Source organism: Bos mutus, chromosome 19, assembly GCF_027580195.1.
Source record: "Bos mutus isolate GX-2022 chromosome 19, NWIPB_WYAK_1.1, whole genome shotgun sequence".
Taxonomy (NCBI): Eukaryota; Metazoa; Chordata; class Mammalia; order Artiodactyla; family Bovidae; genus Bos; species Bos mutus.
The window spans coordinates 26757129-26779462 of NC_091635.1; the positions used below are offsets into that span (position 1 = coordinate 26757129).

Below are 22334 nucleotides of genomic sequence, written 5' to 3' on the forward strand. Positions count from 1 at the left end.
AAACAAGCAGAGTCAGAAACAGTCCCGTTGTGGCACTCCTAAGTGTGTTCAGGCTTTGGGACTTAGACCCCTCTCCAAATAGTCCAGTGAGCACTGGTGTCTGGATTGGAGTGGGGGATGCTGTTCTTTGCGGAGGAAGTCAGTTCAGAGCAGCCTCTGCTCCTGAGGCTCAGAGAAAGAGAACCCTGAGTTTACCTTGCCTGAGAGGAGGAAATGGCTTGGGCCGTCTGCCTGAGGGCTTCCTTCTACCCGGAGCAGCACCAGGCAGGAAGGGGGTTGTCCCCCTGTGGATCAGAAGGCTTCTCGCTGTCTGGTGAGGGGAAGCTAGTGGCTATGTCAAGCTCCACTCTATCTACCTGGTGGGCTCCTAGACTCAGGCCCCCTCACAGAACTCTGGGGGTGTTCCATTAACTTCATCAACACCTCTACAAATTTCAATATTCTTGAGGCTGAAAATGGCTGATTCCCTTGAGTCCACTGAAGTTTTAAATTTAAGACTGGAAAGACTTCTTCCATTAATATTTCATCCTCATAACCTGATACTTTTTCTATTTAAAAGCATCCCTATCTGGCTCAAATGGTTGTCTCTTGATTTCTACACACTCGTTTTGTTTGTTTGTTTTTGCAATAGTGGGCAAAGGATTGTAAAATGACTGACTGCTCTCATCTTAGTTATTTTCAGTGATGAAAAGATATTTTGTTTTCAAAAGAGGTGCGTGTGCATGTTGGGGAACTGAAGGAGTGTAATGAGATTAGCGCAATGCTTTGTGCTGGGGGCGTGTGTGAGTCTGTGTAAGGTCTGTGAGGGGCAGCAAGTGCAGCTGTTTCGGTGCCCAGTGGGTGGGTGTGAGGGGGTTTGTAGTGTGGGAATCCTACGCAGGAATTTCCAGGGTTCCTTTACCTGGCCACCACACAGTCATTGACTCTTGTTTTTTTCATCACGCTGAATCCCAGCTCAATGCCCGGAATGAAACGAGGCCACCGTGAAAAACCGGTCCGGCTTTGCATCTCATTTACATAAATATTTATTAATCGTCATTAAACTGAACAGAAACACGCAATGCACTTCGGGTGTCCGACGGGAGTTTCATCTTCTCTACAGGAGGAAGGTAAAATTCCGTGTGAGTGTGTGGGTGTTTCGCCTGTGGGTTTGCATTTTTGTATCGTGTGTTTGGATATCTGATCTCCTGCCTCCGGTGGGGAGAGGTTCTCCTTTTGCCCCTTTTATTTTGGGAAACCTCCAGAAGGAGTCCTCAGCCCTCTCCCTGCCCACTTGTCAGCCAGAGCCAAGAGGATGCCTAGGACAAAAACTCCCTCTCCAGCCACCGGAAATCGCCGGGCGCCTGAGGCCCAAAGAGGCACGGTCGGGCAGAGGTGGGGCTGCCTTCAGGTCTGGGTCTCCACCCTTGTCCCGGGAAGGGATGGAGTTGCCTGAGCGGGGCTGGGGGGCGGCGAGCTCTCCTCCCTCTGCCCCCCGACGCCAGCTCTGGGCCTGCGTGTGCGTGCGGTGTGGTGTGCGTGTGTGTCTTTCATGCAAACCCTCCCTCCCCAAACCGACCCCCCAACAATTTGCCATTCCATACAAATTTGGAAACAGATTTTTAAAAAACAGCATGACGCACAACGGGGACGGGGCGGGGGAGGGCAGTGGCACTGGGGCCCCAAATCTCGGAGTCTCTGATTGTAAGAACCTGGGGAGGGGAGGGGGCAGCGCCGGCCCCCACTTCACCAAAGTGCACAGATCCGCGCTTGGGCGGCGCGGCCCGCGGGCCCGGAGGGGCATCCCGGGGCCGGGCCGGGCCGCTAGGCTCAGTCAGAACCTCCTTGCATAGATATTTGTGTCTTTTTATTATTGGTAGTAGTATTTTTTGCCTTTTATTGCTTCTAAAAGTTCTTACTGCGTTTTTTTCTAATCCGGACTCTGCGTTCGGCCTCCGTCGCCTCAGATTTTTTTTTTTTTTTTTATGTATGTTTAAAAAAGGAAAAAGGGGGGAATGAACTCTAGTTACAAATTATCTTGGCCTCTCTCTTTCCTCTCAATCCACGTTCCCTCCCGCCAAAATTAAAACCACAAAACGCTGAGACTAGGGGTTGGGGATGAGGGCTTCCAGGTCCAGGCTTGGAGCCCAGACTTACGCCCTTTTCAAGAAAGAGGGGGCGCCCGGCTCCTCAGCAGCTCGGTGACTGTTTCAATAATAATAATAATAGGAGGAAAACAGTATACCACAACTCAGCTGCCCCCCTTACCAAAGCCTTTGGGCCTGCAGGGGGAAAGGGGCAGAGGAGACAGTGCAGGAATTGGGAATGGGGGAGGGGTCTCCAGAGAGTGCCCGAAGAGGGTCCCTGTAGAAGTACTCCCTGGGAAAGAGGAGGAGAGAACCCCTTGGGGAGAGAGAAGCCGAGTCCCCTGGGGGAAGCGAGGCCCCTAGGACGGGCACCCACAGATAAGAGGACCGCGCTGCCCAGGAGAGCGGCAGAACCGACTACCCGCTCCCCGCACCCCGCGCTGGGGTAGGTGGGGATGCCCCTGCGCTGGGTGGGTGGAGAGGTTGGGGGCAGGGATGCGGGCAAAGGCAAAAAAAAAAAAAAAGGAAGGGGCAGGCGCGAGGTCTCAGTTATGGAAAAACGCATTGAGCTCCTCGTACATGGGGCCCCGGTCGTGGTGAAGGTGCATATCGTATGATAAGAGATTCTCCGAGTGGACGCCCCCGCGCACAGCCGACGAACCAAAGACCAGCCCGTGGCCCGTGGGCCGCGAGCCGGGCAGCGCCGAGTAGTGCATAGAGTAATGGTAGCTCTTCTCGTGGTCGGGCGACGAGTCCTGCTTGAGCGAGAAGTTGCCATTGAGGCAGAGCGGGGGGCTGAGCGGGCCCTCGTACTCGGAGCTGTTGTAGTCCGGGCTCGCGCCGCCGCCGCCCGCCGCCGCGTACAGCGTCTCATAGGCGGCGCAGTAGCCGTGGGTCCGCAGGGCGTGCGCCGCGCCGCTGCCCAGGCCGCCCGCCGCCTGGCACTGTGCGCCCGCCAGGCGCGAGCACGGGTACGGGTAGGGGTGCATGGCGAACGGACCGCCCGAGCCGTGGAAGCGGCCCGTGCCGTCGGCGCCCTGCTCGGTGAGGAAGTTGCGCGAGTTGAGCTGCAGGCAGCCGGCCACCAGGTTGGTGGTGGGCTGCGACAGGCCCTTGCACAGCGTCTGCACGTAGGACACCAGATCGGGCCGCTTGCCCGAGCGCAGGATCTCTGAGAGCGCCCAGATGTAGTTCTTGGCGAGGCGCAGCGTCTCGATCTTGGACAACTTCTGGGTCTTGGAGTAGCAGGGCACCACCTTCCGCAGGTTGTCCAGCGCGGCGTTCAGGTCGTGCATGCGGTTGCGCTCCCGCGCGTTCGCCTTCTGCCGCCGCAGCTTGGAGCGCTCCAGGCGCGCCTTGGTCATCTTGCGCTTCTTGGGCCCGCGCTTCTTGGGCCGCTCGCCCTCAGCCTCGTCCAGCCCTTCCTCTTCCTCCTCTTCCTCCTCCTCCTCGCCCCCCAGCTCGCCTTCCTCCTTGACCTCGGCCAGCGCGGCCTCCGGCACCTCGTCGGAACGGAGAGGGACGGGCTTGGCGGCCCGGGCGGGCCCCGGAGCCCCGGGCCCCGGCTGAGGCGGAGGTGGAGGTGGTGCGTCGCCCTTGTCGCTCCTCGGCTCGTCGTCGTCGCCGTCGCCCCAGCTGGCGAACTTGGGCACGTCCGAGAGGAGACCGGGCTCGCTGAACAGGCGGGTCAGCATGGTGCCTGAGGACGCCCGGCGGGCGGGAAGGGGAGACAGAGAACACAGAGTTAGGGGCGCGCTGGGTTCATGCCGCGCCCCCTCCACCCGCCTCCACCCCCGAGTCCAGTGCGGGTTCCTGCCCGGGGGGCCCTGGATGCCCACTTCCTCCGCCTGCCCCACCCCGAGCCTGCCCAGCCCTTCCCCGGCCCCGGGCCCGGGATCTCGGCCCAGGCCCTTTCCCCAGAGCTGGGCCCCAGCTCCACCCCTCGCCTGAACGAGGGGCCGCTCCCCGCGCCGGGTCATCTCCGGGTGTGGTTGGGGACGGAGCTGAGGCTTTAGGGAGCAGATCTCTTCACCGGGGGAGGCGGCACGATCGCCCGGAAAGCCTGTTCTCTCCCGGCATTGGAGGAAGGCTGGGCGGCCGCCGGTGGGGACAGCTGCCCCGCTCGGCGGCTCCGGCGGCCCGGGCCCCTCCGCCCTGCTCCCTCACCCTCCCGTGGCTCTCACCCCCACGCTCCCTAATCCAATTTGCAACTTGGCCGCGCGCCGCCCTCGGCTCGGCCCCCACCCCCGCAGCCCCAATTCCAGAGGCGGGAGGATCGTTTCCTCTAGCCCGGCGTCCCCAGCTCCCGGAGCCGGCTCGGGGCGGCGAGGACTGAGAAACCCGGGCGCGGGGAGGAGACGGAGAGAAGCGAGCCCCGTCCTTCTCCCCTGCGGTCGGGGACCCCCTTCCCCCCTTTAAACTGCCTCCCTCCCACACGTCTCTTCAGATCTCGTTGTATTTCGGGATTGATAGGAAAAAAAAAATCCAAATTTGTTTGTTTGCTTCTCTCTCTCTCTCTTTTTCTGGTGGTAGGGAAAGGTCGAAGGTTCCTCCGGGACAACCATGGGGGGTTCCCATCTCAGGCTCTTCACGCCCCCCATGACCCTGCTTCCCCCTCCTCCCCAAGCCCAAGGCGGGCAGAGACGCCTCCCTCCGCAGCCCCCTGAGCTGCAGCCCCTTATGCGAGAGGAAACCCGGGGCTCCTCCGATGCCCACCCCATGAAGGGGCATCATCCCAGGAAGGGGGGATTTGGGGACCGTCCTGTCGGCCGAAGAAACTGCCCACCCCCCCAACCAGCGGGTCAGATCTAGCTCCCTTTCGGACAACTTACCTCGGAGAGGAGTCAAGGGGAGAGGGGAGGGGAGGGGGGGGGAGGGGGGCAAGAGAGAGAGGGGGGAGAAGAGGAATCTTCTCGCTTATTTCATTGTTCCCCCATCTTCAGGGAGCGGGGGCAGCGGCTCCTCAAGGCGGCAGGCGCCGGCGTCTTCAGAGCGCCATGCGAACCGCGGAGCGAGTGTGGCATCTCTACCAGGCGGGGTACCAGCCTCTATGCCAGGCCATATGGGCTTGGCACGTCACGGGCAGCAGCTATCACATGAGAGACGGTGATTGGCATGCGTCTGCATTGGGGGAGAGCCGGCTCCCCCGGGACCCGCCGCCATCTGTCACTCTCTACTCCAAAAAAAAAAAAAAAAAAAATTAAATAAATAAAGGAAATAAATAAATATCTCTGCCGCCCTCCCGTCCCCGCCCAACGCAGGGAAAGCAGGGATTGAGAGGGAGGTAGGAGGAGTTGCCCCCCTTGGATATAGAGTCCCCCACATGGGAACAATGGGGTGGCAAGGTTGGAAATTGGGGGGTTTTGATGTTCCCAATTCTATGCTCCCTCCAGGGCCCTGCTCTGTCCATTTCTTTCCTTGCGGGCCCCCAAAGGTGGGTCAGGAACCAGAACCTAGGGTCTGGAGAGGGGACCTCTATGCTTGCCCCCACACCCCCCCAGGAGGATCCCCTTGACCACAAAGGGACAGCTGAGGCCTCTTCCCTGGGTGGGCGTGGGGGGCGTCCCTGGCCTAAGCCCCATAGGTAGATGTTGGCACTGTGCCATCCCTCATCCCTGTCTGCCCCTCCCCCACCCACCCTCATGCACACACAACATATGTGGCTGAACGAAATTCAAACCAAGGGAAAGACAGAGAAAAGGAAAGACTTGCCTGGATGTCTGTGCCTCTGCATGGGCGTGTGTGTGTGTCTGTGGGGACATGTGTGTGTATCTGTGGAGTCAGCCGATGGGAAAGATTTTCTTGGGTGTTTGGGAGCACATGTAGGTTGGGATCTGGATGGAAAGCAGCCCCTGGGATAAGACTATGTACCCACTGTCTGGGGGTGGGGGAGAGGGTTGGGTCTGGATTCCTAACCCAGAAACCTCTCCCTCCTCGCCCCCCAATTCCCAGCCCCACCTACCCTCCCCCTTCGAGACAAGTAGCCTGTCCCACCAGTCTCTCTCTCTCCCGGCCTCTGACTTGGTTGTTTGAGGGAGGAGGGGGCTGGGCTGAGAATCGCCTCAAGTTCCTGGAGGAGATGCAAGCATTCCCCTCCCCCTTCAAAAAATCCTGAAAGTAGAGAAGCCAACTCCAGCAGTCCCCCAGTGACCAGGGGGAGGTAGGTCAGACAGGTGCCTTGGTGAGGAAAGTAGGAAATTCCTGTTTTATCTTACAGCTCACCCTTCAACCCTCTCCCTGGGCCAGACACAGATGCATGGATTGAGGGAGGAAGCTTTACACACACACATACACACATACACACACACACCTGTTCCTCACTCTGTGTACAAAAAATGGATACACACCCCTACTCAGATAGAGTCATGTGTGTAAGCAGGCAGTCACAATCAGGTGTTGAGAGACCCTGTCTACACCTTTATTCAGGCTTTCCTAGTGTGTTTCAGACCCACTTTTCCTATCCCTCCCCATCCTCCAGCTTCCATTTGCTAAGACAACTTCAATTATACTTGACCACACTCACTTTGATGGCAACCACGTGCCAAGCAGGGGTCTTCTTCTCAGTCTGCACAGGAACACTTTTCTCCTTCTAGGACTTCAAGAAGGGGTCTTGAGCTGGGAAGACACTGATTTGGTGTCTGGTAGAATGAATTAGGTTCTAAACAGAGGCGTACAAGGTGGCTAAGGAGGCCTTGGGAGAAGGGGGCTGCCGCTGTGTGAGGCTCAGAGGCACTTGACCAGGTACCAGAGGCACCTCAAAGCATCCTTCTGTGAAAGTGAAAGTGTTAGTCACTCAGTTGAGTCTGACTCTTTGGATTCCTGGACTGTAGCCTGCCGGGCTCCTCTGTCCATGGGATTTCCCAGGCAAGAATACTGGAGTGGGTTGCAATTCCCTCCTCCAGGCAATCTTCCTGACCCAGGGACTGAACTCAGATCTCCTGCATTGCAGGCGGATTCTTTACTGTCTGAGCCACCAGGGAATCCAAGTGTCCTTATACTGAGGCCCATAATGGGGGACTGGCTTGCCCAGGACCAGGCAGTGGAGCACAGATCTTGATATAGAACCCAGGGACTTGACTCCCAACCCAGTGCTCCTTCCATAGTCCCATAGTCTGCCTCAGGGGGCCCCAAGGATGAGAAGCCAATGTTAAGTCTTCCTCCGTTCATACATCCTGGTCCTGGGAAGGCACATGATCTGGGGGCACTCTGGACATGGCAGAGGGGGCCAAAGGATAGACCTCAGGTGGGGCATAGATTCGGCAGTGCTGGCCAGGCCCCTGTCCACTTCTGGGCACAGCCTCAAAGGCTTTCCTGTCTCTTCACTGAGGCTGGGGGTCTTCAATCCAGACACATGGCCCTTCTTGAGTCCCCTAGTCATATGGTATTTTGATTCCATGCATATGCTTTGGGCTCTGATTCCTGGCCAACCCTACTTACCATCCTTAAAGAATGCTGAATGCCTTGAACAAGTTACATAACAGCTCTCAGTCTTGATTTCCCCATCTGTAAAATGGGGACAATTATGCTATGCTTCATAGGGCTGTTGTTAGCACGAAATAGGATAATGGGTGTATTGAGTTGAGCATGGGGCTAGCAATAGAGTGCACCTTCAGTAAATGCCAGCTCTCCTTTTCCTTAAAGCACTTTGTAAACTGTAATATGCTTTACACTAATAATTTCTTGTACATACCCCCTGATACATACATATTCAGAATGCTTTGTCTACATGGGAACTGAGTTTTTGTTGAATTAATGGGTGAATGAATGGATGAGTGCATGAATTAGTGTTTCCTTGGGGTTGAAAGATACCCCCTGCCCTCTCCTTTGGACACTGAGGCCTGGGTTAAGCCTCACAGGCCCCTACCAGCTCTGCTTTCTACTGCAGTGGAGCCCTTTGGAGGGCTTGCATCCCTCCCCATCTCCTTTCAGGAATGGCCTCAGCCCCCTTCAGGGCCCCCCACCCCAGGAGAATGAGGCCTGAGGGGTTGGGGGACGTGCCTGGGGGTATGGGAAACTTCATGCCGCTCAGTCTGTTTGCTGCCCCTGTCTTTTCTTCCTTCAGAAAAATGGAACAAGTTTTTCTCACTCGACACATTTCAACTTTTTTTTTAGAAGATACAATAAAAAACAGGGGAAAATTGGAACAGAGGGAGGTGTGGGATGGGCCCGCCTTAGACATGAGCTTGAAAGAGGTATAAAACACACGTGTCCACATACACAGGAACAAGCATGAACAGACAGGGACGCCCGTGCTCCTCTCCGTGCACCCAGAGACGCAGAGATGCGGTGATAGAGAGACAGAAAGAGCCAGAAATGGAAGGAAGGAGATGGAAGAAGAAGGACACCCAGAGATGCCATCTGTTCCTCCCCCTGGCATTGGGGGAAGGGAGTTGGTGAGGGGCCTGGTCCCCTCTGGGTCTCTGAGAGGGAAAGCGGAAGGGTAGGCATCTCAGGCAGGCCTGGAAGATTCCCATTTCTGCTACCCACCCCCATCCAGGGAGCCTGGAGCTGAGGGTCTGAGGTTCCCATGGAGACATAGCCCCATCCCAGGGGAGGCCACTGTCTGGGCACCTAAAATGGCTGCCTCAGAGGGGTGGCGGCCATTTTGTGCAGGCGTAGGTCCTGGGTTGGGGGTGGGGGTGGGGCCTTGGGGGTGTAGAGGGGAGAGAGCCGGAGGGGATAGGTCATTCCTGAGCAGTCTAGGGATTCTTGCTCAGAGGACTGGAGAATGTTTTATAAAGCTGCTCTCATTACGCCCCCTGCTACACCAAAAAAAAACCCACATATAAATCTGTAAACCTCCATTCCATTCAGACAGCCAGAAGGACACCTAGCCAGACACTTGCCACCAACATCACCATGCCCCAAATAAGACTGGTGGGGGCAAGTGTGCTGGGGAAGGGGACTTGATTTCCCACCGAAGGGCCAAACCGTGGGGAGCAAGTAGGTTAGCGTTCAGGTGCCCATTCCCCTCGGCCATTTCACTCCATCTCACTCCATCTCCGGGGGCCTCCCAGGCGGAGGTGGTCTGGCAGGTGAAGAGTGAGGGCCGGAGCCTCACGAGGAGGGGCAGTCTGCTGTTCTCCCCCTGGCTCTGATTTGAGGTGAAGGGCAGGAATGCGGGGATCCTCGGAGGGCCCGTGCTCCTGGCACTGAGTGTGCTGTGGGGAAGGCGGCAGGGGAGGGGGCAGGCTGGCACTGCCCACGCGGTGACTCTCCCCTAGGTCCTGAGGCCCGCAGAGTCTGCCGCCCCCTCCCAGCCCCCTGTCCACCTCCAGTCTGACAGGACGTGGGGGAGGGGAACCTGCCGCTTCTTCCTGGCTCTGGGGTGGGCACCTGCCCCCTCCCCCCGCCCGCCGCAGTGTTCTGGGGAGCGGCGGGCACGCCAGATGGCGTGGCTGAGAATGCGGCGACGTTGCCGGGAGGTGAGGGCTGGCACGGGTGATATGCGGCTGCGTGCCTTGTGGTGCCACCGGAGAGGGGGCGGGGGAGGACCAGTGAGGTGGAGCCCCCATCCTCAGTGCTGACCTCCTGTGCTGACCTCCAGCTCACCACTAGGATTTTCTCTGACTTCCTTTGCCTGCACCCTGGGCTCCCGCACTGGGCCCAGGCCCCACCCAAAGATAGGTGGGCACCTGCCTACAGCCCCAGCCCTGATCTGAAAGTCCTGAGTCGGACCCCTGCTGCACACCTCCCTAATCTGGGACAGAGGGCCATGAGGAGACCCACTAGCCCTCCTGCAAAGCCAGCCCCCGCAGGATTGTTCCCTTGCTCCAAAAGTACAGTGACTTGTGCCCCATAACTTTTGCCTTCTGGCTTTTGGGCCCTGTTTTGTTTTGAAAAGAGCTCCTTCCTAATGGGCTCTAGTCTCTGAGTCTCTTTTTTCTTTAAATTCATTCTCATTCCTCACCAAGAGCGGTCCTGCTTGGACACCTCCTCCTGGGTGTCTTCCTGGATCTCCTCCTGGCAACTTCAGTACTTACCACCCACTGTTAGGACAAACCATTCACCCATGTCTCCCTGACTTGACTGTGGTGGCTACTTACCTTATATCTCAGTAGTCTGGGGCTTCACACAGGTTGTATAGAGTTGGTGTTCAATAAATGCTCCTTGTATTACTGCCTAACTGACTTAGAGGGTTTGGGGGTACTGAAGCCTTTCTCCAGAGAATCTCCTAAAGCAGTAAGTTCTAAGGTCGCAGGTCAAGCCTGGAGCCCACAGACTCCTCCTCCTGCCTTCTGCACAAATTTCAGTCTGGGGAGGAGGACTTGGGATGGGGGGGTTGGGTCACAGGTTTTCCTTTGAGTGGCTCTCAGAGAGGGGGCTCTGTGTATGGAGGCTGAGTCTGGGGGTGCTGGGCCCCCATTCCCTGGGCATGAAGCTCAGACTCAGGCCACATGAGGTCCCTCACTGCCTCCCCCTCCTGGGGGATTCCTGCCCAGCAGCAGCCCCCCTTCTTGGGCCTCATATCTCTCAGCAGGCTCAGAGGCCCTCTCCTACCCCTTGTCCTACCCCACACCTTCCTCGCATGGGGTAACGGCAACTTGCCACAGGAACGGGAGCTGAGGTCCCAGGACACCACTGAGCTGTCCCACTCCCACTGCCGTTTCGTCTTTGCTGATGCTGCTCCCCAAAGCCACCCCTACTACCTCAACCCTCTTTTGTGGGTCTGGCTCAGCCTCTCCTCCCTGGAAAGTTCTGACTTCCCACAGGCCCTTGCTCCTCTGGCTTCCTCAGGACTGGGGGTGTTCATCCTGCCCATTCTATGGAAAAGTCAAATCTGAAGGTGGTATTCCCCTCATTGGGCACCTTCAGTGGCTCCCATCACCCCTAGGATCAGGCCTTGTTCCTTAGGGACAACTGGATCTGGTTGCTGTGCAGTTCTCTCTGTACATTTGTCCCTGCCTTGAACTCTGCTCCTCAGCCACTCTAAGCTCCTCCAGCTTTCACCAGCCTCTTACCTGTGAGCTTGTTCAGGCTGTCCCCTCTGCCTGGAGCACCCTCCACTTTCTTCACCTTTTAAGCCTAAGCATCACCTCCTCCAGGAAGCCTCTCTGGGTTAGATGACCTCCTCTGACTCCACTAATGCCTTTTGCACACCTCTAGGGAGGCATGGGCTTCCCTGGTGGCTCAGCGGTTAAGAATATGCCTGCCAATGCAGGAGACACAGGTTCGATCCCTGGGTCCGGAAGATCCACTGGAGAAGGAAATGGAAACCCACTCCAGTATTCTTGCCTGGAGAATCCCATGGACAGAGGAGCCTGGTGGGCTACAGTCCTTGGGATGGTAAAGAGTCAGACACAACTCAGCAACTAAATGATGATGACAGGGAGGTGCAGGCCATGACCTTTGCCTCACAGGTCTCTCTCACCTGGTAGGCAGTAACTAGTAAAGGGCCTAACACCCATGAAATCCTCAGTAAGTGTTTGTGGCAACAAAGTCCTGTCCCCTCGTTGCCCAGAAACTGAATGCTGGAGCCAGGGCAGGACACCGGCCCATAGGAAGCTCCTCTCCCTTTCCCCTCAGTCTCCCCCCAACCTCAGCACTGACATAGAACTTCAGCCTTCCCCTCTGTAAAATGGGTGTGATCATTACAATAAGATGCCTGCTGAGCATCAAATGAACAAACAGGTGTGGAAGTGCTGCCTCAGCAACTGCCCCATCCAGGTATGGCTGGTTTGGCCTCAAGCCCCTGATAAACTGTATTTAAGAAAAAAAACACAAAACTTTGTTCCTGAAGTTCTGTTCATCAGCACATCTTTGTTCTGCTTTCCTTGTCACTTTTCCATGTGAGCAGTTGTGATGTCCTGCCCCTGCCCCTGCCCCTCCACGGGTCCGGCCTGCAGAGGAAGGCAGTCAGACGAAGAGGGAGCTCAAGGTAGTCAAAAGAGCACCAGACTTAGCAGGGTCTCAGCCTTGATCAAATCATGTAACCCTCTGCTTCCTCATCTGTAAAATGGGAATCGTGCCACGTGCCCACCTGCTGCCTCTCTCTGCACTGATGGGGGGTGGTTAAGTCCTGACTGACAGCAGATGGAGGGCACCCAATGGGGCAGTGCAGGGCAGTGGGAAGAGCACAGGACAGTGTGCGTCCCAGGCTCTCTTTCCTCCAGGCGGGCTCTGCTATGAACTTGCCCATGACTTGGGCATGTCCTGATTTCCTCCCCTGGACATCAGAACCACCCGGGAGCTGGGTTGGGGACTCCTGGGAGCCGGGCACTGGAAAGTTCTCAGATGCCTGAGCCAAGCGTTGGTGCATGGTGGCACCTGAGGCTGGCAGTGGGCACAGATGACCCACAGCTGCAGTGGTGCTGGTGCTCCCAGAAGGGCAGCCTCAAAAAGCCATGCACGGAGGGTGCACATAGACAGCAGGGCCAGCAGGGCAGGAGGTCATAATTTAACCTCCTGGTTTAGTCCCTGGGAAACTGGAGCCCAGGACAGTGTGAATGCGACTTAGCTGTTACTTCCTTAGTTCAGTACCCTGAAGGGTTAGGGGGCATGGGGAAAGAAGGGAACAGTTGAGGGGTAGGAGCCTCGTGGCCCAATGCCCCACCTTACAGATAAAAAAAACACCACATCCCAGAGAGGGGACGCAACCTGCCTGGTGTCACAGAAGTGGGGACAGAGCTGGGACTAGAAATGAGGACCTGATTACCTCTTGCGGGTCCTCCTGTCCCTCGGGCTTCAGAGCTCTCTGTAATAATGAAATATTTCATAATCCATAATAATGAGATGACAGCGGTAGAGTTATCGGTGCTGGGCCCTGGCTTTACTCACACACAATCTTATTTCATTCTCACCATGACCTCAGATGTGGGATGACAGTTAACTCCACTTGAAGATAAGACGCTGAAGCACAGAGAGGTTAAGGCTGCTGTGCCAAAGTTACATAGCTAGTAAGTGGCAGAGCCCAGATTGGAACCAAGCTCTGTCTGACTGAGTCCGGCCGCTTACTCACTTTTACATACGGTGTTCCTTTCTCTGAAACCCAGATTATCTCTACACTGTGGGACCAGTGGGCTCTCCAGGTGGCACTAGTGGTAAAGAACCTGCCTGCCACTGCAGGAGACATGAGACAAGACCCCCTGGAGGAGGCCACGGAAACCCACTCCAGTATCCTTGCCTGGAGAATCCCATGGACAGAGGAGCCTGGAGGGGTACAGTTCATAGGGTCGCCGCAAAGTCAGGCACGACTGAAGTGACTTAGCACATGGAACCAGTAGACTCTACAGTAGAGAGGGAAAGGAGGGTGCCCTTGGAAGATACAGTGCCAAGGGTGTGCCTCTTATCCAGGCCCCCACATAATGGGAGCCAGTATCCCTGCCTGGGTCTCTGCAGTTCTATTCATGGGTAGGTGGTGGTGGTGGTTGGGGGTGGGGGGGGGCTCCCTCTGAACAGTGAAAGGTGCAGTCACATCAAACATGGGGTTTATCCATCCAGTATCCCTGTGCCTTCAGCTCCTTTAGGAGGTGCCCTCCTCACCTTTGCAGGTTTGGTGAGATGCTTCCTTCACCAGGAAGCCCTCCCTGATGCCCCCTGGGGAAATGTCAGTTCTTTCCTCTGGCCTTAGCTCCAACCTGAGCACTTGGGATGGACAGACCAGCTGGAACCCCAAGTTTACAGCTTGATCACTAGCCACCTGCCAGGTCATTCTGTTTTCCCTCTGTAAAATGGGAATAAGGAGCCCTGCCGCACAGAATCTTTGTGAGGACTGGAAGCGAAGCGGTGTCTTATGAGGAAGCTCCTGGTACTCCTCCTTGTCCTTCTCACTCCAGCTTTCTCCCGGATCTCTCCTCATCACCCGCTCCGCGTGCCCAGCAGAGGACCTGGAGCGCCCCGGCCGCCGGTTCCCGGCTCGCAGCCTGCCCTACCGCCGCCGGGCTCCCTCGGCACGCGCCCCGAGCCCTGTGGGGCCGCGTCACCTCCTGGGAGGCCCCGGCACGCGCCCTCTCGCCTCGAGCCCGGCTCCGGCCGCCAGTCGTCTCCGGGAAAGGGGTCAGACGGGCAGCTGGGAGGTGGGGTGGGCGGAGGCGGCAGCGGGCGGCTGCGGGAAGAGGACGCTGCCCCTTTAAGGTGCCACCGCCGCGTGGCAGGGAAACAGCTTGTGCCAGCCCCATTCCGCCCGGCTCCGCTCGCAACAAGAAACACAATGCATAACAATCAGGCGCGCGCTTGGAGCCGTGCCACGCGGCGGGGGCGGGGCGGGGCCGCGGGCGGGGCGGGGGGCGCCCAGGTCGCGACCCTCGACCGGCGTCCGGTGGCCGCGGGCGGGCCGGGACCCCGAGCTGCCCCGCGCGGCCGCTCCGCGCCCCGAGAGGTGGCCCAGCGCCCCAGCGTCCCCCCCGCCTCGCCCCGCTCGCCTCCCTCTCCCTCCCCGCCTTCGCGCTCCCTACAAAGTTCATTCCCACTAACTCTTTTCCAGGCCACTTCCCCCTCACATCTGACAATCCGGGGCCCCTCATTCTCCCAGTAATCACTCCACTGCACTAATTGCACATGCAAATATGCAAATGCGTATTAATTAATTACTATACTAATTAGTTCTGTGGTATTTGCGAGTAATAAATCATTGGATGGGAGCGAGGAAGCTGGAGACCTGGCCCATTTTCATTCTGCATAAAATTTTAATGGTCTCTCTGGCTGATCCGGGACGGCAGCGCGCGGAGAGGCTCTTAAAGGGCCAGTGGCGGCGAGAAGCGGCACGGGGCACGGAGCGCGGGGCGACCCCGGCCCTGGGCAGTTCCGCAGGTGCAGCCCTGCGCCCTGCGGAGGCGGTCCCCGGCACCGGGGTGGCTTTTCTCCTCCCCTCCCGGCTAAGGGTACTCCTGGGTGCTTTCTAAGGAGAGAATCCGGGCGAGGAGGAGGAGGAGGCTGAGCTTGGCTGCTTTAAGAAAGGAAAGAGGGCAAGGAGCTGTGAGAGGCCAATGCCAAGGCCTTTGGGGCCCCAGGAAAACAGAAATGAAGACTCCATCTCCAGGATGGCCGAATAAACTAAGGCACCGGGCAGGCCAAGCCAAGCTCTCACCCCAGCGGATCCCCAGGGGGAGAAAGCCTCTAGGTTGTCTTGGGTGCCCTAATCTTGTTTCGTCCTCTGATGGGGGCCACCAAGGCTGGGGGTACCTCCAACTTTTCCTTTCCACACGATCAAGCTGCTGCCCCACCCCCATGGGCACCAGCTGGCACCCTGGCAGAGCAGTCCTAGGCTTGAGTGGGCCCCTGGGACCCTTCTTTTTTTCTGGGAGGTAGTCAGGACCTCAGCACAGGGAGGGGGCTGGCGGCTTCATAGGACCATTGACTCAGGGAGGCAGACGGTTGTGCCTCCTGATTGAGCCCAAGCCAGGGTCTAGGGGGAGGTCAGAGGTGGGAACATTGAGGAAGTGGAGGCTTTGGGCCTGTCCTGAGCCGGGATCCCCAATACCAGAGTCTCTAGTCCAGTTCTACTCACCCTCCAACCTTCTGCATCGGCAAGCCCCTGGTGGGGCAAGGCTAAAAGAATCAGTGCTCTAGTGGGGCCCGTAACAGTGACAGCAGCTCACCATACTGTTAATCTGGGGGCACATTTACTCAGCTGGAGACCTGTTCTGAGAATTCGAGGTGGCCCACAACGCCCCAGTGACGTAGTTTCTACCACACGCCCTTTCATGGATGGAGAAACACAAACGCAGGCACGAGACAGTTAAGCAATCTGCCCAAGGTCACTCAGCTGCGAGGAGTGGAGTGGGGCTTGACAGTCCAGTTCTGACACCCAGGTTCTTTTTGCCACCCTTTGCCACCTCTCTCTCCACCATCATGTCCTCAGCACCTGCAGAGAACCAGGCCCCGTGGTAAGGGTAAGAACTTCATGGGTGGTGTCTCATGCAACCTAAGAGGGAGGGACTGGGATTCTCCCCAGGCTAGAGCTGGGGAACCCAAGGCTCAGAGAGGGTGACTAAGTTGCTCTGGGTGTACAGGGGGGATGTAGTCAGCCAGGCTCACACCGGCCACTAACCGCAGAGGCCAGCAGGTCTCTGGGGGTGGGGCAGGAAAGGGCCTGACAGGTTCTAGAACAAGAGAAGAAATGTAAGGGATTTCAGCTAGACAGACTGTGGGGACAACTTGTTTTTTTTTTAATATAAATTTATTTTAATTAGAGGCTAATTACTTTACAATATTGTATTGGTTTTGCCATACATCAATATGAATCCGCCACGGGTGTACACGTGTTCCCCATCCTGAACCCCTCTCCCACCTCCCTCCCCATCCCAACCCTCTGGATCATCCCAGTGCACCAGCCCCGAGCATCCTGTATCATGCATCGAAACCGGACTGGCGATTCGTTTCTTTGACAACTTGCTTTTTGAGAGGTGGGGGCTCCAGGAGTAGGGTGGGGTGGAAGCTCTTGCTTCTTTCCCAAGAAGCAGACTGGGGAAAGACCATGGCTACCTGAGTCAGGAGGAGGTGGGGATAGAGGAATGTGAGGGAACAGAAGGGCCCAGAATGAGAGAGCGCAGTCAGAACCATAGAACTCAGAAATTCTGCTTAGTTTTCTTAATTTTGTCCCCAGACTGCCTATCTGCCCCGACCCCTGGAAATCCCCTGAGCACCCCACCCCCAAGATTTGCTATTTGTGGGCAGCTGGGAGATCCAGTCTCTGCTCTCATCTCAGCAGAAGGATGAGAAAGTTAAGCACCTACTATGTGCCAGGAACTTTGTATGCCTCTAATTTTCACAACTGTTGTGTAATTATTATCCCTGTTTTATAAATGGAGACACCGAGGAAGGAAGGAGAAGCTCTTTGCCCAAAGTCACACAGCTAGTAGGTGGGAGACAGGGATTTGAACTCCCAATCTGATGTGCTTTACTACACAATTCCCCATTTCCATCTGAGCTCCTTGTATCTACAGGGGCATGGCTGGATTGACCCTTTTGCCTGGCAGAGTCAGTAGCAGAATACAGTAGCAGCAGACATTTCACCTGGAACTTGCAGATAAAAATAACATGTCTCCTGTCTGCCATTCACAAGATCCCCCACCCCACCCCGTGTGGATTTTCATGGTGCCTTTTATATGCTAGTGGAAATTGGGCAAAGTGTAAATTCTAAAGGCCCAGATCCCTCCCCTCATTATCCTGGGACTGAGTGTGTGTGGGCATCTCCCCAGAACAGGGAGCTCTCCCAGCATTCCTTGCCCCCCACCATTTCCCCCCTTGAGAGAACAGCAGGGTCAGTGAGTCTGTTAGCATCTGTCAGGGAGACCACCCTGATTTGGGAACTGGGATTCCAGTGCACTCAGGGATGAGTCCAGGGTCCCTTCACCTCCCAGGTGCTCAGGGAACTTCTCTAGGGAATAGGGACCTGCATCTTCCCAAGAACTAAGAAACTTTGGACACCTACCCTCTGGAACAGGCAGTCGTGGGCTGGGGGTTAGAGGGTGTTGGAATGGCCTTTGGGCTGCAGAAAAATCTTCCTCCCCTCCCCTCCACTGAAGCCCAGAGAAGCTGGGGTTTCATCGGGGTTTTCCCCAAACATGCCCAGTTCCTGGGAGATTGGGGGCAAGTTAGGGAGTTGGGGGAAGGAGGCAGGAGGGGCAGGCTGGCGGCTCTGAGCTTCTCCATGCAGCCCTCGGGGCCGGGTGCCTGGGCAGGAGGGGGGGCAGAGCAGCTGCTGGCGATTTATTAAGCAGTCACGGAAAAATTGGTTTATAAATTAACAGCTGTTTTAACTTTAGGGCCTCTTCTTCAGGGAATGGAAGCAGCCGACTGGACCGGGATTGGAGTGTGTGTGAGGCTGGTGGAGGGGGTGGGAGGCGGCAGGCTCCGGCAGCTGGCGTTCTTTGGGGGCAGCCTCAGCTGGCACCTCGGGGGGCACCAGGCAGTGGCCAGAGCAGGGGGTCTCCAGGTGCCCGGGCCGAGGCTGCCCCGCTGTGGGCTGTAGGCTTGCTCATTCTTCTCGTCAGCATCCCACCTGGGGGCGCCAGAGGGCATAGATACCGCTGTACTCATATCTGCCACCAGAGGGCAGCCTCCACACATTGATTTTTGCTTCCCACCCAGATCTGTCATATCTGGGCTGAGAGAGAGAGAAACTGGGACCAATGCTGAGCAAGAGAGAAGCCCAATTCAGTGCATGCAAGAATTCTACTCGCCCATCCTGAATGTATTAAAGACAGCAGTTAAGAGTGGGAATTCTGGAGTCAGATGATCTGCCTTTGAACCCAGGCTGTGGGCAGAAGTTCTGAGCCTCATTTCCCTCATCTGTAAAATGGAGTGAATCTACTGAGGATTGAATGAGCTAATGCATATAAAAGGTCTAGCCCAGTGGCCACTACAGAGTAATGCTCTCTATATGCCATGTGTTGCCAATTAATCTATTGATTCATTCCTCAAGCCATTGCCTCTAAAGCATTTAGTGCTACTGTATTCTGGGCATTATAGCAGGAAGGTGATGATGCAAAGACAGATAGTGGGTAGGACATGTCTCAAAATAGTGTGCTAACAATTAAGATACACCCAGTGAGGGGGGAGGGGAGATTGACTTGGATAGGGCAAAAGAGAACATTTGAGGGTGATGAAAATATTCTATATCTGTGTTGGTAGTGGTCATGTGTTGAATAACATTTTCAAAAACTCATAGAAATGTATATTTTAATTTATATTTACTGACACATTTTATAGTATATAAACTGTAATTCAATAGAGTTTTTTAAAAAAGCACTCAATGTGAATTTATTGAATGGGCCAAGGGTTGGATGATGGATGAATAAATGAATGTGTGTCAGTGAATGCTCAGATGATTGCCACCTGTCTTGGTGTTACCAGTGTCCATACTGCGAGTGCCCTTGCTCTCTCCTCTCGGTGTCCAGGGGTTTTCTCAGAGGCGGGTCTTGGAGTCCCCAACATCCTCTTCCCCCTCCCCATTGCCCCCCTCCTCACCACCAGCAGTGGCAGGGAAAGATGCCCCAGTGTGCCCTGCTAACGCTCCCTGGCTTCTCTAAGATTGCTTCTCAGGACTTCGGGGGACCTCCTTTCCAGCTGCACATGTCAACCCAGCCAGCTAAACTCAACTCCGTGGTGCCAAGGTTAGGAGTGTGATGCCCAGCCACCGATCCGCAATGCCAGCAGCTCGGCAGCCCAAACCCTGGTCAACTCTGCCACCTGCTGGCCATTTCCGGAACTGCATCCATAGCGCTCTTGAGAAAGTGTTAGTCGCTCAGTCGTGTCCGACTCTTTGCGACCTCACGGACTGTACCCGGCCAGGCTCCTCTGTCCATGGGGATTCTCCAGGTAAGAATACTGGAGTGGGTAGCCATTCCCTTCTGCAGGGGATCTTCCCGACCCAGGGATTGAACCCGGGTCTCCTGCGTTGCAGGCAGACTCTCTACCATCTGAGCCACCAGAGAAACCCTTTAGACAAGCTGGAACCTTTACTGACCAGGAGCCCTGTATTGGGCTGGGGACTTTATTAATTTTATCTTTTTGAATCGTCACAGGTACCATGTGAGGTGGGTTTGGGGGCAGGAGGAAACAGGCACAGTGAGGCTAAGTCATTTATTGTCTAAAATCACACAGTACCCAGGTCTGTCCAATTCCGCAGTTTATGTTCTGTCCACGAGACTGTATCTTGCCTGGGAGAAGAGAGGGAATATTCACGATTGGCCACTCTCCCTACCTCCCCCAAAGAGAGCAAAGGCTTCAAGCTTCCAGAGAAGGTGAACATAGTGCCTCCTGTATGCCGGGCGCTGTGGCAGGCAGCAGGCAATGATGTGAGAGAAATGGTGTGCTCAAAATGTGTGATCAAACCTGCTCTGTACATTAACAGACACCCTATGACAAACTTTTTGGTTAGTCCAAGCAGAAAGACCCGTTGCTTAATTGGAGTTAAGTCAAGCAAGGTCTTGAATTTGTTCCTTGGACCCAACCGCCAGTGCTTCTAACTCAAGAATAATAACCAAGGAGTGGCACATTATTTTTACATCTCATTTGCATATGATTAATTCTAAGAGAGAATGGAGGTCACCCTGGCCCCTAGCTTCTCAGCTGCTCTGGGATATGCCTGACCCTGGCCACCTCTCCCAGCCCCAGGTGGACTCCCCCATCCTCGCCACACCCTCCCCACTCCTTGCCCCTGCCCACACTTCCCCCAGCCTCCAGAAGTCCCTGTCCCTTCCTCCTCTGTCACCCACGCAGCCCCAGCCACCTGGCCGCCCACCTGAAAAACTTTTCCCCAAGTTCTTGAGAAGTCGTAGGATCCAGGAGAGAAAAATCAAAGTAATAAAACCTCATTTAATTCCTAACGGAGGGCAGAGCTGTGAGCTGCAATTATCTTAATGCGGAGCTATTTTTACTCTCTCTCCATCTCTGTCTCCTGCCTCTCTCTGTCGTGAGGCTTCCTCTCTCTCCCTTTGTCTCTCCATCTCTCACATGTGTTTTCTCGCTCTTTCTTTTCCACATTTCCTACCTCCCCCTCCTCTCTCTCTGTCACCTCCTGTCTCTGCCATCCTTCCTTCTCCTTCCTGTCTGTTCCTTGTGCCTGTACCCCTATGAGCCAAGTTCCCCCATCCCACTTGACCCCAGGGTTTAGCAGCCAGAGCTGCAGGTGCCTGGGTAAAGGTTGAAAGAAACAGCAAAGACCCTCCTCTCTATGCCCAAAGACCCCCTCTTCCAGGGTTACCCAGGAGAGGAGAGTCTCCCTTCTAGCTGCCCCAGTCCGGGTCTAGGGAACTTTTCCTGATTCAGGGCCACCCAGAACTCCAATCCTTTCGGCAGAACCTCTGTGAACAGGCCCTCCGTGGCCAAAGGAGCTTCATCAACTGTGGTCCCAAAGGCCCTCTCAGCTCCAGTAGGTCCTGAGGTTCCCCTGGGAGCGATGACTCTCTCTCCTTGTCCCCTCATTATCTGTCCAGCTGTCTTCTGTCCCCTTCACCCCACGCAGGACCTTCCTACCTGCCTAGCACTGGAAGCCACAGACCTCTCAGCCTCCTCTTGGCCCAGTGGCCACACAGCTTACTGCCTGGGCTGTGCCTTTCCTGTGCCCCTTCTGACCCTTGTGACCTCCTCATTTGCCTCCCAGGGCACTGCCAAATTGGTGTTTGCCACCTCCCACCACAACCCATCTGACAGAGGGGTCTGGGCCAAACCAGGGACTGCCAGAGAGGCCCACACCCCAGGCCCAGGGACCTGGCATCTGGCTGTTTCCCCACAAGCATAAAAGTCAACAAACACAGCGGGGACTTGAGCCAGGCCTGAGGGTGGGGGAGCAGTGCCGTCCAGCGGCCAGGCCTTCCAGCACCCATGGGCAAAGTTCTGTGCTCCTGTGCCCTCTCCTCATGCCCAGAGTAGGCGCTGACTCTGGGGTGCTGCACTGTGCCCCTGACCCCACTTTCACAAGACTCCACTGGCCTTTTGCTTCCTTCTCGCTCTGCCGAGGGCCCAGCATGCTTGGCCTGGGAGGGGAAAAGTTGCTGGCTGGGGGAGGGGGGCTCCTGATTGTTCCAGGCCTGAGCGTGACCAGGAGAGGAGAGAGCCAAGGCAAACAGAGCCCCAGGAAGACACACACACGTACAAGTCTACACACACACACCTGCTCAGAGTGGCATTCAGACCCTCGCCCCCAGGCCCAAAGAGGGAAACACCAGTTCCTGCAAAGGCACCCAGCACCGCATGATAAATAAACAGGGACCCGGCAAACCACAGGGCCATCTCCTCCCCTTTCCCCCCTTCAGAGACACATGCAAACACCTCTGCAGAGAGAGAGAGGCTCACACCTCCGAAGTGAGCACACACACACCTCTCCCCCTTGCTCTATTCCTGCACCAAACTCACACGTGATGACACGTGTACACCCCAACTCCCCCAACTCTATCCCCCTGAGCTGGCTCTGTCTCCCCCACATCATATCTGGGGAGAACAGGCAGGAGACACGTGGATCCAGGGTACCTCACAGCATGGACACATTCCCCCACCCCCACGAGAGCCCTCTCAGGATCACAACCTTACCCCCCTCTACTCTTCAGGCTGGACCTGTGCAGAGGGTACTCCCACCCCGCTGCGAGCTGGCACAGCCTGCCCATCACCTTGACAGCCTCTGACATCCTCCCCCACCCTGCCCCCTCCCCCGTGCACACACGGTCTTCCCACACCCTGCCACTCACACCTGCATCCTTGACACTCTGACACACTTACTCACATAGACTCTCTCACCACACGGACCGCCCCCCCCCCCACCCCGCCCCACACACTCCCCAGCTTTAGGCACCACAGGGTCCCTGGCACTCACTTTCACACACTCCCTGC

At 56.3% G+C, this 22334-nt stretch overlaps 1 protein-coding gene across 1 annotated transcript; it reads right to left on the reverse strand.

Annotated features, from left to right (window-relative positions):
• Positions 1-2611: 2611 nt before the first annotated feature.
• Positions 2612-3760, reverse strand: NEUROD2 (neuronal differentiation 2). Its single transcript, XM_070388816.1, has one exon. It carries the CDS (start codon positions 3758-3760, stop codon positions 2612-2614), a length of 1149 nt encoding a protein of 382 aa, XP_070244917.1.
• Between the last annotated feature and the right edge of the window lie 18574 nt (positions 3761-22334).

Bases quoted from the DNA above. Each gene is read 5' to 3' on its own strand.
- NEUROD2 (XM_070388816.1), bottom strand. From the start codon at position 3,760: ATGCTGACCCGCCTGTTCAGCGAGCCCGGTCTCCTCTCGGACGTGCCC.